The 16,157-nt window shown below is 43.8% G+C and overlaps 1 protein-coding gene across 1 annotated transcript; it reads right to left on the bottom strand.

Annotated features, from left to right (window-relative positions):
* Nucleotides 1–4,394: 4,394 nt before the first annotated feature.
* On the bottom strand, nucleotides 4,395–9,322 carry LOC306942678 (kelch domain-containing protein 3-like; the record flags this gene model as incomplete). The annotated part of the gene is made up of 3 exons (XM_079528687.1): nucleotides 4,395–5,152; nucleotides 8,450–8,899; nucleotides 9,268–9,322. 3 exons carry the CDS (start codon nucleotides 9,320–9,322, stop codon nucleotides 4,395–4,397), a joined length of 1,263 nt encoding a protein of 420 aa, XP_079384813.1.
* Nucleotides 9,323–16,157: the final 6,835 nt, after the last annotated feature.

The raw sequence follows: 16,157 nt of genomic DNA on the forward strand, positions 1-16,157 counted from the left end.
ACCTCCCAACGTATGAATGAATGAACCTTCACCTCCTAATGTATGAATGAATGAACCTTCACCTCCCAACGTATGAATGAATGAACCTTCACCTCCCAATGTATGAATGAATGAACCTTCACCTCCCAACGTATGAATGAATGAACCTTCACCTCCCAATATATGAATGAACCTTCACCTCCCAACGTATGAATGAATGAACCTTCACCTCCCAATGTATGAATGAATGAACCTTCACCTCCCAACGTATGAATGAATGAACCTTCACCTCCCAATGTATGAATGAACCTTCACCTCCCAACGTATGAATGAATGAACCTTCACATCCCAACGTATGAATGAATGAACCTTCACCTCCCAACGTATGAATGAATGAACCTTCACCTCCCAACGTATGAATGAATGAACCTTCACCTCCCAACGTATGAATGAATGAACCTTCACCTCCCAACGTATGAATGAATGAACCTTCACCTCCCAACATATGAATGAATGAACCTTCACCTCCCAACGTATGAATGAATGAACCTTCACCTCCCAACGTATGAATGAATGAACCTTCACCTCCCAACGTATGAATGAATGAACCTTCACCTCCCAACGTATGAATGAATGAACCTTCACCTCCCAACGTATGAATGAATGAACCTTCACCTCCCAATGTATGAATGAATGAACCTTCACCTCCCAACGTATGAATGAATGAACCTTCACCTCCCAACGTATGAATGAATGAACCTTCACCTCCCAACGTATGAATGAATGAACCTTCACCTCCCAATGTATGAATGAATGAACCTTCACCTCCCAACGTATGAATGAATGAACCTTCACCTCCCAACGTATGAATGAATGAACCTTCACCTCCCAATGTATGAATGAATGAACCTTCACCTCCCAACGTATGAATGAATTAACCTTCACCTCCCAACGTATGAATGAATGAACCTTCACCTCCCAACGTATGAATGAATTAACCTTCACCTCCCAACGTATGAATGAATGAACCTTCACCTCCCAACGTATGAATGAATTAACCTTCACCTCCCAATGTATGAATGAATGAACCTTCACCTCCCAACGTATGAATGAATTAACCTTCACCTCCCAATGTATGAATGAATGAACCTTCACCTCCCAACGTATGAATGAATGAACCTTTACCTCCCAACGTATGAATGACTTGACTTTAAAGGAAAGAGAAAACTCACTCAACTCGCTATACCTTCCAACAGCAGAAACAACACAATTCACAGACACGCTGTAGATTCACGTCAGCCTTCCTTCAATTCCAGAGCCACAAACACTGCATGGGGCCCCAACATGACAGCAACAGTCTAGAGCAGCAGCTCCAATCACATCCATGATCACGGCATTCAACACACAGCTTGAATAACATCCGGAATCACAGCATTCAACACACAGCTTGAATAACATCCGGAATCACAGCATTCAACACACAGCTTGAATAACATCCATGATCACAGCATTAACACATGCAGCCTGAATCACATCCATGATCACAGCATTCACATCCATGATCACAGCATCCGCATCCATGATCAAAGCATTCACATGCATGATCACAGCATTAACACAAGCAGCAAATAAAATGATAAGGTTCGTACCTTTAGCTGTCTTCATCAGTGGCGTCAGTGATGGCCAGGGTCAAACTTCGGGGGTCAACTCGTACCAACGCTCTGTGCTGCCAGCCAGGGCTGCTGGGTGTGTTCCTGTCTTCTTCTTCTTCTTCCGTGTGTCATCACCAGATGTCCAGCTCAGTAGCGTACAGCCACGGCCTCGTCTCAGGTCCCGCATCGAAGAGGCCGGTTTATACAGGGAGGGGACAGGCGGTGATTATGTGGTCGTCAGTCTCCCCCGGCTCCCCACACTCACACGCTGCTCCGTCCGTCCGTCAGGCCCCACTTCCTCATGGATGTTTCGAAACGTCCGACCCCAGTTGGCAGGCGGTTCAGCAGGGTACAGTACATTGCCGCAGTGGCAGCTCCTCGCCTGTGATGCCGCCTCCCGGGTCCTGGATGTAACAGTGGCTGCGTGTCCTCATGTCTGGACCGGCCATGCCTCTGCGTAGACTGTTCCTTCAGGGATGGACCTGAGCAGCTCTTGTGCCGTCTTGTTGTACGGTTGGCGGGACTCGAGTCTATTTAGAGGCAGCGCTGCTGTGGTGGTGTTGTGCAGGATATGCCCGTCGTGTCTCTGGGCTTTCCTTGCTGGGGCGAGGGCATGGCAGCCTCTGGTCGGAGGCCGACCGGGGTAATTCCTGCCGTTGTTGGCAGTCAACCTTCCTGGCATGTGGGGCTTCTGCGCCAGGCTGGGGCACAGTATTCAGCTGCGGGGAAGACCAGGGCTTGTGTGGAGATTGGAAGCACCTTGCACCAGCGAGACGTCGGCTCGGTGTGTTCCTGTGGTACAGGTGGTGTAGCCTGGGGAAGGAAAGAAAGAAAGAAAGAAAGAAAGAAAGAAAGAAAGAAAGAAAGAGTGACATGTACAACGTGAATATTTAGGATATTCCTACAGTTTGTGGCTTCAAAATTGAGTATAAACACCCTGACAAAAATGCAGACATATCTCTCTCCAACAGGTGATAACTGATTATTTGCGTCGCCTTATTTGCTCGCACGCGCACGCGCACACGCACGCACGCACGCACACACGCACGCACACACACACACAAACACACACACACACATTTTACTCAAGTAGGCCATGACTCTACGTAGGCTTCTTCACAGACAAATACTGTCATTCAATTGCATAATGTGTAGTGTTAGTGTACATTGAAAAATATGGAAATGCCGTTCCTGAGAGCAATTTCCATAAAAGTCCCTATATGATGTGAAAGACTGATTGTTCAAAATTGGGTATTTGTGGGGATAGAAAACATAATTTTATGTTATAGGTCCTTTAATGTTTGTTTGTTTAGAGTACTTATGGCGCAAATTGTATGCAGACTTATAGCATGTGATGTAGACAGCACTAGAATTGCATTGTAAGTAGTCATAGCACTTTATAGTATATAAGTATAGTATAGTATATGGGCCATTCTACCGATTCGGTTCAAATTGCAGTCCCACAATGAAAAACACATATTAAAAAACAATTTAGTATTCAATCTTTTCACTGTAGTAATGTCATAGTATGGTCTAATATCACAATACATTAATTGAGATAATATCAAATTAAATATTATTTATATTTCACTTCCTATTGGAAGGTGGCTGTCCCAACCTCTCACCCCAAAATATCAATTCATGAAAAAAGTACTTAAATTGTTTTTGTACAAAAAAATGTTTTTTAACACACCCATTTGATTTATTTTATAGGGAAGTTGAAATAATTAAATTGATTTTGTATTTTTCTTTTAAATTGAAAAAATGCTGTCCCATGTTTTCACGTCACTACCGAAAAACAGAAAGAGTTTAAGTCCATAGATGGAGCCTGGTTTAAGCCACACCCCCACACTCTTCACCAAGAAGTGACATAGATGTCATGTTCATCATGGCCAAATGATGAGTAGCTAGTTTACTTCAGTCTGAAATTAATGTCTTCCAAAGTCTGAAAATCAGTGTGTGGTTTTAAGGAGTGTCACTACCGAAACACATAATTTCTCATAAATTACAAACTATTTTTGAGTGGTGCAACCACTCCCTTACGGAGCTATGTGTGTGGGTGGGTGGCTGGCTGGGTAGCTGGGTGGGTGCCTGGGTGGGTATGAGCACGAAAACAGCATGGTTGTTTTTCACCACCTGTGCGCAACCTAACACACACACAGACACACACACATATATTAACTGTATATATGATGATTTTGGTTGTACCAGTACAGTACAGTGATAATACAGTACAGTAGAGGGTACAGTAGAGGGACCCGCACACGGTAACTGTCATTTCTCAACCATTTCGGACGTGGGACGGCTCGTCGGGTCATGCCCGGCCCCCTGGGCGTGTTCCTGGGGGTCTGGATGTTCCGGGGACCCCCACATGGTAACTCTGTCATTTCTCTACCGTTTGGGACGTGGGGCGGCTCGACCCTGGATCCTGTGGGTCTGGAACTCTCTATGCTTTTTAATGTACTTAATTCTAGTAATTCTAGTAGTTTAGAAGTAGCTTGAGTAGCTTGGCTATGCAGCCTTCATTATGCTGATTGGGGGCTTTGGGGACCAGGATGAGTTCTCGGCAAATTAAATTAGATGGAACACCGGTTGAGAAGCACTGGTTTAGAGAACTATGTTTATTTTCTAAGTTGCTGTTGGTAGTCATCATGGCTGCCAGTTCACATACTATTTATTTTATTTATTTTTGATTTTTTTGGTAGTCATCAGGGCTGCCAGTCCATATATTTTTTCTTTCTTTATTGCCTCGCTATTTTATTTTTAATTTTGGCTAGTCATGGCTGCCAGTTCCCACCCGATGTCGTGTGGGAGTTCAGACTGATCCAGACCATGCTGAATAACTGCTAGCTTACATAATGTCTTGAGGCTAGGACTGAAGTCTAAGACATACAGGACACCTGGCCTGTGGTCTGCTCCAAAGAGGATGACACGATCTCCGATCATGCAACAGCACATGCTATCGCTCTTAGAAGGACGTTTCCCCTTGGGCTTAACCTTCTTCCAGGAGAACGTCTCTGGACTGAATGTCCAAAGATCAATGAAGCTCTGTTTACCGTTGTAACCACCAAATATGTACAGCTCTCCATTGTAGGTAAAGGCTGAATGCCACATGCATTCTTCTGGAAGAAGCTGTAGAGAATGTGTGTACATACATGCGTTGGTCTCTGTGTCAAACACTCTGATGGTGTTGTAGTACTGACCCCTCCCCCAGTGGCCCCCAATTACAAACATCTTTGTCCCGATGATGGTGGCAGAATGACTGTCTGTAGCAGGAGGTTCAGTTCCTCTGGTGTTAATTAAAGACCAGACCATTGTGCTGGTGTCCAACTTGGAGATGTCATTAGTGCATCTAGTCGGATGGGTCCGTCCTCCATGGATAAACATGACCTTCCCCAACACACAGGCTGAGTGGCCCCACCTCCCCTCTGGAACAGTCCCAGACACCCTGGGTTTGGACCATATGTGGGCGTCGACATCAAATGCATAAAGCACGTTGCAGTAATCTTGGTTAGTAAACCCTCCCCAGAGGTAGACAGTATCTCCAATCAGAACAGCTGTGTGGCCCAAGCTCCTGGAGGGAACCTCAAGGTGACGTCCTCCTGTTCCAGGGGTCACTGCAGGGGTCAACTTCCTCCAGCGTAAAGACAGTGTGTTGAAGACGAACACTTCAATGGGATCTCTTATCTGGTTTCCGTCTCCTCCAAAGCAGTAGATCTCATGTCCTATCACCACAGCAGCAGCCTGGTCCTCCCTATGTTCTCCTTCCAGATGTATCGTCCAGTGAAACATTTCACACAGCAGCTCCACCGTCAATGAGTGTTGACAACTAGTTTACAGATGAACTTGTTAGGAAGATGGCAGTTCGATTTCCTGGTTGCAAGTCACTAACTGATGTTTAGTGCATCGGACACGTCTTTTAAAAGAACAATTACACGGTTGTGATGTCATTGCATGATTACGTCATATTGTAGAATATCTATAAAAGGTATCCATATATGGAGCTGGCCTGTTCTGACATCACAACAGTCCATATTTGGGCATGCCTGACACTCCATATGTACATGTGTACGTCTGTAATCCACGTAACTCGAGAAATATTCGCTCCACCGACTTCAAATTCGACACATGCGTTCCACACCCCCACAGGTAGTGGTAGTGCAGTGCCCGGTGTTGATCCACGGTTGTCCAGAACCACCACAAAAGGCCTCTGCCCGGGCTCTGGACAAGGCCCCTGCCCAGGCTCCATATATGGAGCTGGCCTGTTCTGACATCACAACACTCCATATTTGGGCATGGCTGAAACATAACTTAGGAATAAAGGACACAGAGATACACAGGATACAGAAAGGTTCATATATGGGGATAAAAGGGACACAGACAGATGGGTGGAACGGGTACTCTGACACGGGTACAACGGGTAATGCATAGCCAGGGGGGACATGGATCTCCAACTTCCATCGTTACCGACTCGGTGCTCTACAGCCGGGCACCGCTCTAGTAGCTAATTATAATACAAAAAATCACACTTGTGTGAAGTGAGGGGCACTCTTATCAGTATACATCATCATACATCATCTCATGAACAACTGAATTTATGTGATTAGTTGGTTAAATTTGTCATATTTGGCGGACATTTGACCTAATTTCTCATTTCATTGTCAATGGCAAATATTGAGACATGTGGTGAGTCTGGGGACAAAAGCTGCTAGTCCCTCAAAACAATCACACAGCCAATCAAATCATCACAAATGTCATTCCGGCCAATCACTTTTGGCGCCTCCACTATACTGCCCTCACTTTTATCTTCAATATGTACTTTGCTCAGCCAATCAAATCATTGCTATAATGGTGCCAATCCAAAAATGTTGAATTTAATTATTAGCAGATCAGTCACCAGTGGCGGTGATGATGATGATAAAATAAAGTCTTGTTAAATTCGACAATTGTCCCAAAGCTGAATGTCTGGTCATCAGGATCCACAACATGGAAGCTCTTTGACTGAATGTCTGGTCATCAGGATCCACAACATGGAAGCTCTTTGACTGAATGTCTGGTCATCAGGATTCACAGCATGGAAGCTCTTTGACTGAATGTCTGGTCATCAGGATCCACAACATGGAAGCTCTTTGACTGAATGTCTGGTCATCAGGATCCACAACATGGAAGCTCTTTGACTGAATGTCTGGTCATCAGGATCCACAACATGGAAGCTCTTTGACTGAATGTCTGGTCATCAGGATCCACAACATGGAAGCTCTTTGACTGAATGTCTGGTCATCAGGATCCACGACATGGAAGCTCTTTGCAGAGACGCTCATTTTAATGCTCACCAATGTGTTTTTGTAACGAGGTACCAAATGGACCCACGGTTTTGCCACTCCCCAGCCGTCAGAATCTAACGACCCACCGGCGACCCTGCCCTGCTACATGTACGCTATATAATGAATTAATACATTTACGTCATATTTGAGGCACATACTGTATGACCTAATTTCTCCTGTCAATGGCAAATATGAGACGTGTGGACAAAAGCTGTATATGGGCCACTCTACCGAATTGGTTCAAATTGCAGTCACACAATGAAAAACAATTAAACAATTTAGTGTTCAGACTTTTCACTGTAGTAATGTTACAGTATGGTCTAATTAATCACAATACATTCATTGTGATAATATAAATTAATACTTTCAGCGCCATTGCCGACGATTAAAGTCAATTGACGCCTAATTTTGATACTGACGCCATTGCCGACGGCCTTCGGCAATTGCGCTTTTATGCCGCGTTCGATTGCTCGAGCCATAATGCTACTCACGTTAGCCGGTTAGCTAGCTGTGTTGTTAGCACATGAACTGGATCGCCCATCTTAGATCGTCGTCGCCATAATAATCCATTCTATCCATTTCTTTCAATCGCCTGTATCTCCTATTCCTTGTCCCAGATGGCATTTTGGTCAAAACAGCGTTTCTTTGACGGCACAGGAGCTCTGGAGCTCTGCAGAGCTCTGGTCTGGCTTCAGATGGTAAACAAGGCCTGTCCGCTCTGTGTAGTTTCCTAGGTTATGACTACTGCTCATGGACCGGAAATGGCGGCTTTTCAAAATAAGAGCTCAAATTAAAAAAATGCTGGCGTGAATTAGATCCTAATTTTTTAATAAATGATAGCGGCCTAAGTGTTAAATATATAAAAAAAACATCCTTATATGTCACTTCCTATTGGAAGGTGGCTGTCCCAACCTCTAACCCCTACATTTAAATTCATGAAAAAGGTACTTAAATAATTTCTGTCACTTTCCTAAATATATTTTTTTAATACCCCCACATTTGATTTATTTTATAGGGAAGTTTCTTTTTTTAATTAAAAAACTTTATATAAAAAATGCTGTCCCATGTTCATGTCACTACCGAAACATAAAGAGTTTAAGTCCATAGATGGAGCCTGGTTTAAGCCACACCCTCACACTCTTCACCAAGAAGTGACATAGACCAAAGTCTGAAAATCAGTGTGTAGTTTTAAGGAGTGTCACTACCGAAACACATAATTTCTCATCAATCATAAACAACTTTGTTTTTTCTGCTAAATGTGATGTTTCTATCCATGTACATCAGTTCAAAGCTGTTTTTCTTAGCCATTTTTTGCCTAGCATTGTAGAGTTAAGGTTAAGCTAAAAACTAGATAAAATTGTCAATGAAACAGTCACTACCGAAACAAAAATCACTAATTAGTGACATGATTGTTTCGGTAGTAACAAAATTGTATGTTTATGCTTTTTAATGTACTTAATTCTGATTTCTATTTCATCATGTGGTCCAAAATACCAAAACAAAATGTAAAAAGTGTGGCAGTGGGTTCCACATGGGTTCTGGAGTTCTTATCAGTGGGCTGGTCCTTCCACATGGGTTCCAGAATGTGTTCAGGAATCTTCTCCATAGCCGTCTTGGAGACCTCCATGGCAACTCCTTCTGGTAGATTCCTCTGGATGTATTCGAGGTAAACTCGCGCTGTGGAGCCCGTTACATGAGACAGCTCGATGCAGCGGAAATGTGTCCTCATCTCATACTGGACCCTGTGCTTCTTGAAGATGTGGATCGACTTCAAAAGTGTAAGCCTCTCGATGTTCTTGGGAGGTTCGAAAACCTTGTGGAGAGTAACGCCAAGCTCCTTGGCTGCCAGAGTAACAAAGAACTCGTAGCTGTCCAAGACAGCCCTGTCGTGGCCTTTCACCAACACAGACACCGTTTGGAACAGAGAGTCCGGCTCTTCTGTGACTGTGATCAACGACGGAGTCGGCCAAGGTGCAATCCCAGAATGAAAGGTAGCCGTTGGTGCCGACGGTAGATGCGGTCGCCGGGTTATACACCTCCGATTAACTCCGCAGTTGCTCAGGCTTCTTGTTCCCAACGTTGACGTTCCTGCAAAAATCCTTGATAAAGAGCAAATCTGCCGACTGACAGACATGTTTTTTGAGCGGCGCTAGCCGCTGCTATGCACAGCTTTGTGTGTCAGTCCGTATGAGCATGGAATGTGCTCAGTTGATTGGTTGAGAACGGAATGTGATGTATGATGATAAGAGCGTTGCTCACTTCACAGTCACACAAGTGTTTGTTTTGGTAACCTTCCAGTAGACTAGACACACCTGACACGTTGATGGCGATTTCAGTTCCAACTGCAGAGATAACTGAAATATTCATTCAGGAACCCCCATATATGAAGAGAATTGACATACTCAAGTCTGACATCATAGACTCTCCTGGAACCCCATGTATGGAGATAACTGACCTATTAATCCAGACAACCCCATATATGGAGATAATTGACCTATTAATCCAGACAACCCCATATATGGAGATAGACGCTCAAGTCTGACAGATCTCGTGGAACCCCATATGTGTGACTCTTTGTGATGTACAGCCTGCCATGAATCCCAAATAAACAATTATTAACCATGTTATGTTGTCACATGGATGTATTTTATCTAAAACATTTTGGTTTCTTCGTTGGTTTTGGAGAATTCAGCTCCATTTCTGGATTTTCTCCTTCTCTATGCCTACCTGTAATGTGGAGTGCCGGCCTGTCAGGCCTGAGATTTGCCAATGCCGTATGACGCAAGCGTCTGTGATTGACTCTGGTGTCCGTAAAACGCGGAAGTAATGTGTGCTTGCAATATAATGATGATAATGTTATAGCATCATAAGTGGTTAATACTTTGTCGATAAAGTAGTTTAGCCTGGACATTTCCACGTTTACCGTAACACTGGCTTAGTACTATCCGGCTAGCAGCGGGAGCTAACGGGTAATAGTCTAGGCCAGGCAGATGCAAAGATACAGTCTACCATTCATTGTCAATGTAAGCGTTTGTAGCTGTTGCAAAAGACACAAAACTACAAAGCTACAAATAAGATGAACTGGTTTCAACTTCACCTACAAAGATGCAAAGGTACAAATGCGTTGTGTATATTTGTATTATTTTTTATTATAAAAGGCTATTTTGGAATCTGTGAACTGTATTCATGTCCATCACTCCATGACTGAACTGTAGTATTGACTACTATTTAAATCTAACCCAATAACCAGGGAAGTTGCAATATTAAACTGCATATTCCGTATCACCCCAGGTGAAGGAGTTCAAGTATCTCGGGGTCTTGTTCACGAGTGAGGGGAGGACGGAGAAGGAGATCAACCAGATAATCGGTGCGGCAGGGGCGGTATTGCAGTCGCTGTACCGCACTGTTGTGACAAAAAGAGAGTTGAGCCAGAAGGCAAAGCTCTCTGTCCACCGAGCTATCTTCGTTCCTACTCTCACCTATGGTCATGAAGTGTGGGTCATGATCGAAAGAATAAGGTCGCGAATGCAAGCGGCCAAAATTAGTTTTCTTCTACAGGTGGCTGGCATCTCCCATAGAGATATGGTGAGAGGTTCAGTCACACGAGAGAGGCTGGCTCCTTACTCGCTGCTTCTTCGCCTGGAAAGGAGCCAGCTTAGGTGGTTCAGGGCATCTGGTTAGGATGCCTTTGTCGGGGCAGGCCAAGGCGCAGTTGGAGGAAACACATCGACTCACTGGCCTTGGAACGTCTCGGGATCCCCCAGGAGGAAGTCACTAATGTTGCTCTAGAGAGGGAAGTCTGGAACAGTCTGGTGGAGCTGTTGCCCCCGCGACCCGACTACGGATAAGCGGTTGAAGATGGATGGATATTCTATATTATCTTTAGGGAAAGTGCAAGAGGTTCATCGTGGCATCCAGGGAGTCTGTGTGCAAAATGTGGCATCGACCGGGTTAACGGTGCTGGAGATTAGCTGGTAACAAACGGACGCACGCACGCACACACGCATGCACCCACGCACGCACGCACGCACGCACGCACGCACGCACAGTGAAAAAGACTCTCCCCCCATGCCTTCGGCCTGGTGGAGACAATAAGCTAGCTTCACTCTTGTTTTCAACTCAATACCACCCCCATCTGGTGTGTGTGTTTGGAGGGGGGGCTTGACATATACAGGGCAGCTAATATCAAAGCACTCGTAGAGGTAAAAAGGACACAGATGATGTTAGTGGTGACTGATTGTGTCTTGAGTGTGAGTGTTAATAACTAGATGGAAGCCAGTTGGTGATTGGCTCCTGTGTATATTGCTCCACTATATAAAGCCTCCAAGCATACAGTCTCTCTCCTTCAGTCAAACTCAGCAGCACTCTGCCATGTGCCCTCCGTGTTAACTTTGTCTCTTCTTTAGGGAATTAAAGGCCTAAAGTTCCCTTTCTTTCTTTTTTTTAATTTTACAAAATGTATGCCTTTTAGACACAGAGTGGAGAGGGTGTTAGGTCAAAGGGCATGCTTTGAACTAGTCAAGTCCTTACAACTACCAGACCAGAACTATGCTATTCATTCTCTGGAGACATGAGAGTTCTCATAAAGGTTGACAGCTCCTCATCTGCTAAATGCCTGGACTGTAGATTTACTGTAAATCAGAGTTTCTCAAAGTGGGCTCAGTAAAACAGACCTGAGTTGCAGTGTACTTGGTGTGTTCTTTTTCAATCTACACACCAAATCTCTCACCAAAAATAGCAGATCTACAAGCTCGCAATCTGTCCTATAATGGAAACAGACATTCTCTCAAGTTTTCCTCTGTATACTGTATCTTATGGGGAAACATTTGCATATCTGTGTACCATAATATGACAATATTCTAAAGATTAACAGTGCAATTCAAGGGGTTCTGTGGATGAAAGGGTAATATTTACAGTCAATACGAAATCTACACACCAAATCTCTCACCAGAAATAGCTGATCTACAAGCTCACAACACATCAGAATAGGGATTCTGGGGTTCCAAGTGGTTAAACTTCAAGTTTTTTGCAATCTGTCCTATAATGGAAACAGACATTCTCTCAAGTTTTCCTCTGTATACTGTATCTTATGGGGAAAGATATGCATATCTGCGTACCAGAGATTCTAAAGATTAACAGTGCAATTAAGTTCTGTGGATGAAAGTGGTTATTTTATTTGCCCTGAGTCAATACTAGTTGGAGAACCACTGCTGTAAACTGTCAGGAATGATTGTGGGGTAGGATCAGAAAACAGATGATAGGAGGCAGAACAGATCAACTAATATCTGAAATAGTTTCTCCTAGTAAGAATTAAATTGTAGATATCCAGAACGAACTGGATATCTGAAACTAAAAGCCAAATACACATATAGCAAGCCGTTTTAACAAAATAATAATTCAATTGTAGATATCCAGAATGTTGATTGTTGATATAAAAATAACGGTTGGGAGCAGAGCATTCGCACATCGTGCCCCCTGTCTCTGCAATGCTCCACCACAAGCTGTTAAGAGATGCAAACTCACTGGACATTTCTAAACGTAGGCTAAAAAAAAACGTATTTTCTCCCTTCACTATGGTTCCCCCTAGTTTAACTGAAACCATTGTTATGTTCACTTTGTTCTGCCCTGTGGTTTTATGACACCATGTTGTATTTTTCTTTTCTAATTTATTTTTGATGATTTATAGCTGTGTACTACTGCATGCAATTGTTTTAACCATGTGTGTTGGCACTATTTACTGTTTCCTTGCTATTGTGTTTTTGGCTGTGATGTTGTTGTATCCTTGTTGTAAAGTGCACAGAGACCGCTTGGGGTGATGTTGCACTATAAATACAAATAAACTGAGATATATCCAGAATGCAGTTACAGATCTGAAACTAAAAGCCCTATAAATGGTGGAAGTGACATCATTCCTCCTGCCTCAGATTACTTTGATAATATTTGGAGTTCATCAAAATCACTTCAGTTTAAACACATAGACCCTCTCAAACATAGCATATCTACAAGCTCACAACACGTCAGAATAGGGATTATGGGGTTCCAAGTGGTTCAATTCGGCCACTATGTCCATTTCTCCGCAGGGTTTCCTCCGGGTGCCGTCTCTATTCATATATACTCTAAGGTGTGTGCGTGTGTGTGTGTGTGTGTGTGTGCGTGTGTGTGTGTGTGTGCCTGCGTGTGTGCGTACCTGGTAGATTATCTTTAGGGAAAGTGCAAGAGGTTCATCGTGGCATCCAGGGAGTCTGTGTGCAAAATGTGGCATCGACCGGGTTAACGGTGCTGGAGATTAGCTGGTAACAAACGGACGCACGCACGCACACACGCATGCACCCACGCACGCACGCACGCACGCACGCACGCACGCACGCACAGTGAAAAAGACTCTCCCCCCATGCCTTCGGCCTGGTGGAGACAATAAGCTAGCTTCACTCTTGTTTTCGACTCAATACCACCCCCATCTGGTGTGTGTGTTTGGAGGGGGGGCTTGACATATACAGGGCAGCTAATATCAAAGCACTCGTAGAGGTAAAAAGGACACAGATGATGTTAGTGGTGACTGATTGTGTCTTGAGTGTGAGTGTTAATAACTAGATGGAAGCCAGTTGGTGATTGGCTCCTGTGTATATTGCTCCACTATATAAAGCCTCCAAGCATACAGTCTCTCTCCTTCAGTCAAACTCAGCAGCACTCTGCCATGTGCCCTCCGTGTTAACTTTGTCTCTTCTTTAGGGAATTAAAGGCCTAAAGTTCCCTTTCTTTCTTTTTTTTAATTTTACAAAATGTATGCCTTTTAGACACAGAGTGGAGAGGGTGTTAGGTCAAAGGGCATGCTTTGAACTAGTCAAGTCCTTACAACTACCAGACCAGAACTATGCTATTCATTCTCTGGAGACATGAGAGTTCTCATAAAGGTTGACAGCTCCTCATCTGCTAAATGCCTGGACTGTAGATTTACTGTAAATCAGAGTTTCTCAAAGTGGGCTCAGTAAAACAGACCTGAGTTGCAGTGTACTTGGTGTGTTCTTTTTCAATCTACACACCAAATCTCTCACCAAAAATAGCAGATCTACAAGCTCGCAATCTGTCCTATAATGGAAACAGACATTCTCTCAAGTTTTCCTCTGTATACTGTATCTTATGGGGAAACATTTGCATATCTGTGTACCATAATATGACAATATTCTAAAGATTAACAGTGCAATTCAAGGGGTTCTGTGGATGAAAGGGTAATATTTACAGTCAATACGAAATCTACACACCAAATCTCTCACCAGAAATAGCTGATCTACAAGCTCACAACACATCAGAATAGGGATTCTGGGGTTCCAAGTGGTTAAACTTCAAGTTTTTTGCAATCTGTCCTATAATGGAAACAGACATTCTCTCAAGTTTTCCTCTGTATACTGTATCTTATGGGGAAAGATATGCATATCTGCGTACCAGAGATTCTAAAGATTAACAGTGCAATTAAGTTCTGTGGATGAAAGTGGTTATTTTATTTGCCCTGAGTCAATACTAGTTGGAGAACCACTGCTGTAAACTGTCAGGAATGATTGTGGGGTAGGATCAGAAAACAGATGATAGGAGGCAGAACAGATCAACTAATATCTGAAATAGTTTCTCCTAGTAAGAATTAAATTGTAGATATCCAGAACGAACTGGATATCTGAAACTAAAAGCCAAATACACATATAGCAAGCCGTTTTAACAAAATAATAATTCAATTGTAGATATCCAGAATGTTGATTGTTGATATAAAAATAACGGTTGGGAGCAGAGCATTCGCACATCGTGCCCCCTGTCTCTGCAATGCTCCACCACAAGCTGTTAAGAGATGCAAACTCACTGGACATTTCTAAACGTAGGCTAAAAAAAAACGTATTTTCTCCCTTCACTATGGTTCCCCCTAGTTTAACTGAAACCATTGTTATGTTCACTTTGTTCTGCCCTGTGGTTTTATGACACCATGTTGTATTTTTCTTTTCTAATTTATTTTTGATGATTTATAGCTGTGTACTACTGCATGCAATTGTTTTAACCATGTGTGTTGGCACTATTTACTGTTTCCTTGCTATTGTGTTTTTGGCTGTGATGTTGTTGTATCCTTGTTGTAAAGTGCACAGAGACCGCTTGGGGTGATGTTGCACTATAAATACAAATAAACTGAGATATATCCAGAATGCAGTTACAGATCTGAAACTAAAAGCCCTATAAATGGTGGAAGTGACATCATTCCTCCTGCCTCAGATTACTTTGATAATATTTGGAGTTCATCAAAATCACTTCAGTTTAAACACATAGACCCTCTCAAACATAGCATATCTACAAGCTCACAACACGTCAGAATAGGGATTATGGGGTTCCAAGTGGTTCAATTCGGCCACTATGTCCATTTCTCCGCAGGGTTTCCTCCGGGTGCCGTCTCTATTCATATATACTCTAAGGTGTGTGCGTGTGTGTGTGTGTGTGTGTGTGCGTGTGTGTGTGTGTGTGCCTGCGTGTGTGCGTACCTGGTAGATTACTCCTCCAGAGTTGGAACAGGTCAGGACGTGCGTGTGTGTGTGTGTGTGTGTGTGCGTGCGTGCGTGCGTGCGTGCGTGCGTGCGTGCGTGCGTGCGTGCGTGCGTGCGTGCGTGCGTGCGTGCGTGTGTGTGTGCGTGCGTGCATGTGTACCTGGTAGATTACTCCTCCAGAGTTGGAACAGGTCAGGACGTGCGTGTGTGTGCGTGTGTGTGCGTGTGTGTGCGCACACACACACACCTTAGAGTATATATGAATAGAGACGGCACCCGGAGGAAACCCTGCGGAGAAATGGACATAGTGGCCGAATGTGGTATTGCAGCGTGGGCCCAAACACATGAACGCGCTGGTCCGTTGACTATCATTGTGCGCGTTCACGATGACACGTGAACGCTGTTTCATACGTGAACCCTGTTTCATACGTGAACGCACGTGAACGTGTGCAATAAAATAAAATAAAAGTCAAACGGCAGCGCGTTCGTGTGTTTGGGTCAAATCCATCCCAGAATGCACTCTGTTCCTACCCGGAAGGAGGAGTGAAATCGCCTCATGCGCTTTAGAGCAACTTAATGCAAGTGGATGGGAGGAGAACTCGGGTGCCGTCTCTATTCATATATACTCCAAGGCGCACACACACACGGAGGAGTCATTTACTAGCTAAATATGTCCTGCACACAGTGAT

This window comes from Electrona antarctica, assembly GCF_951216825.1.
Source record: "Electrona antarctica genome assembly, chromosome: 18".
Lineage (NCBI taxonomy): Eukaryota > Metazoa > Chordata > Actinopteri > Myctophiformes > Myctophidae > Electrona > Electrona antarctica.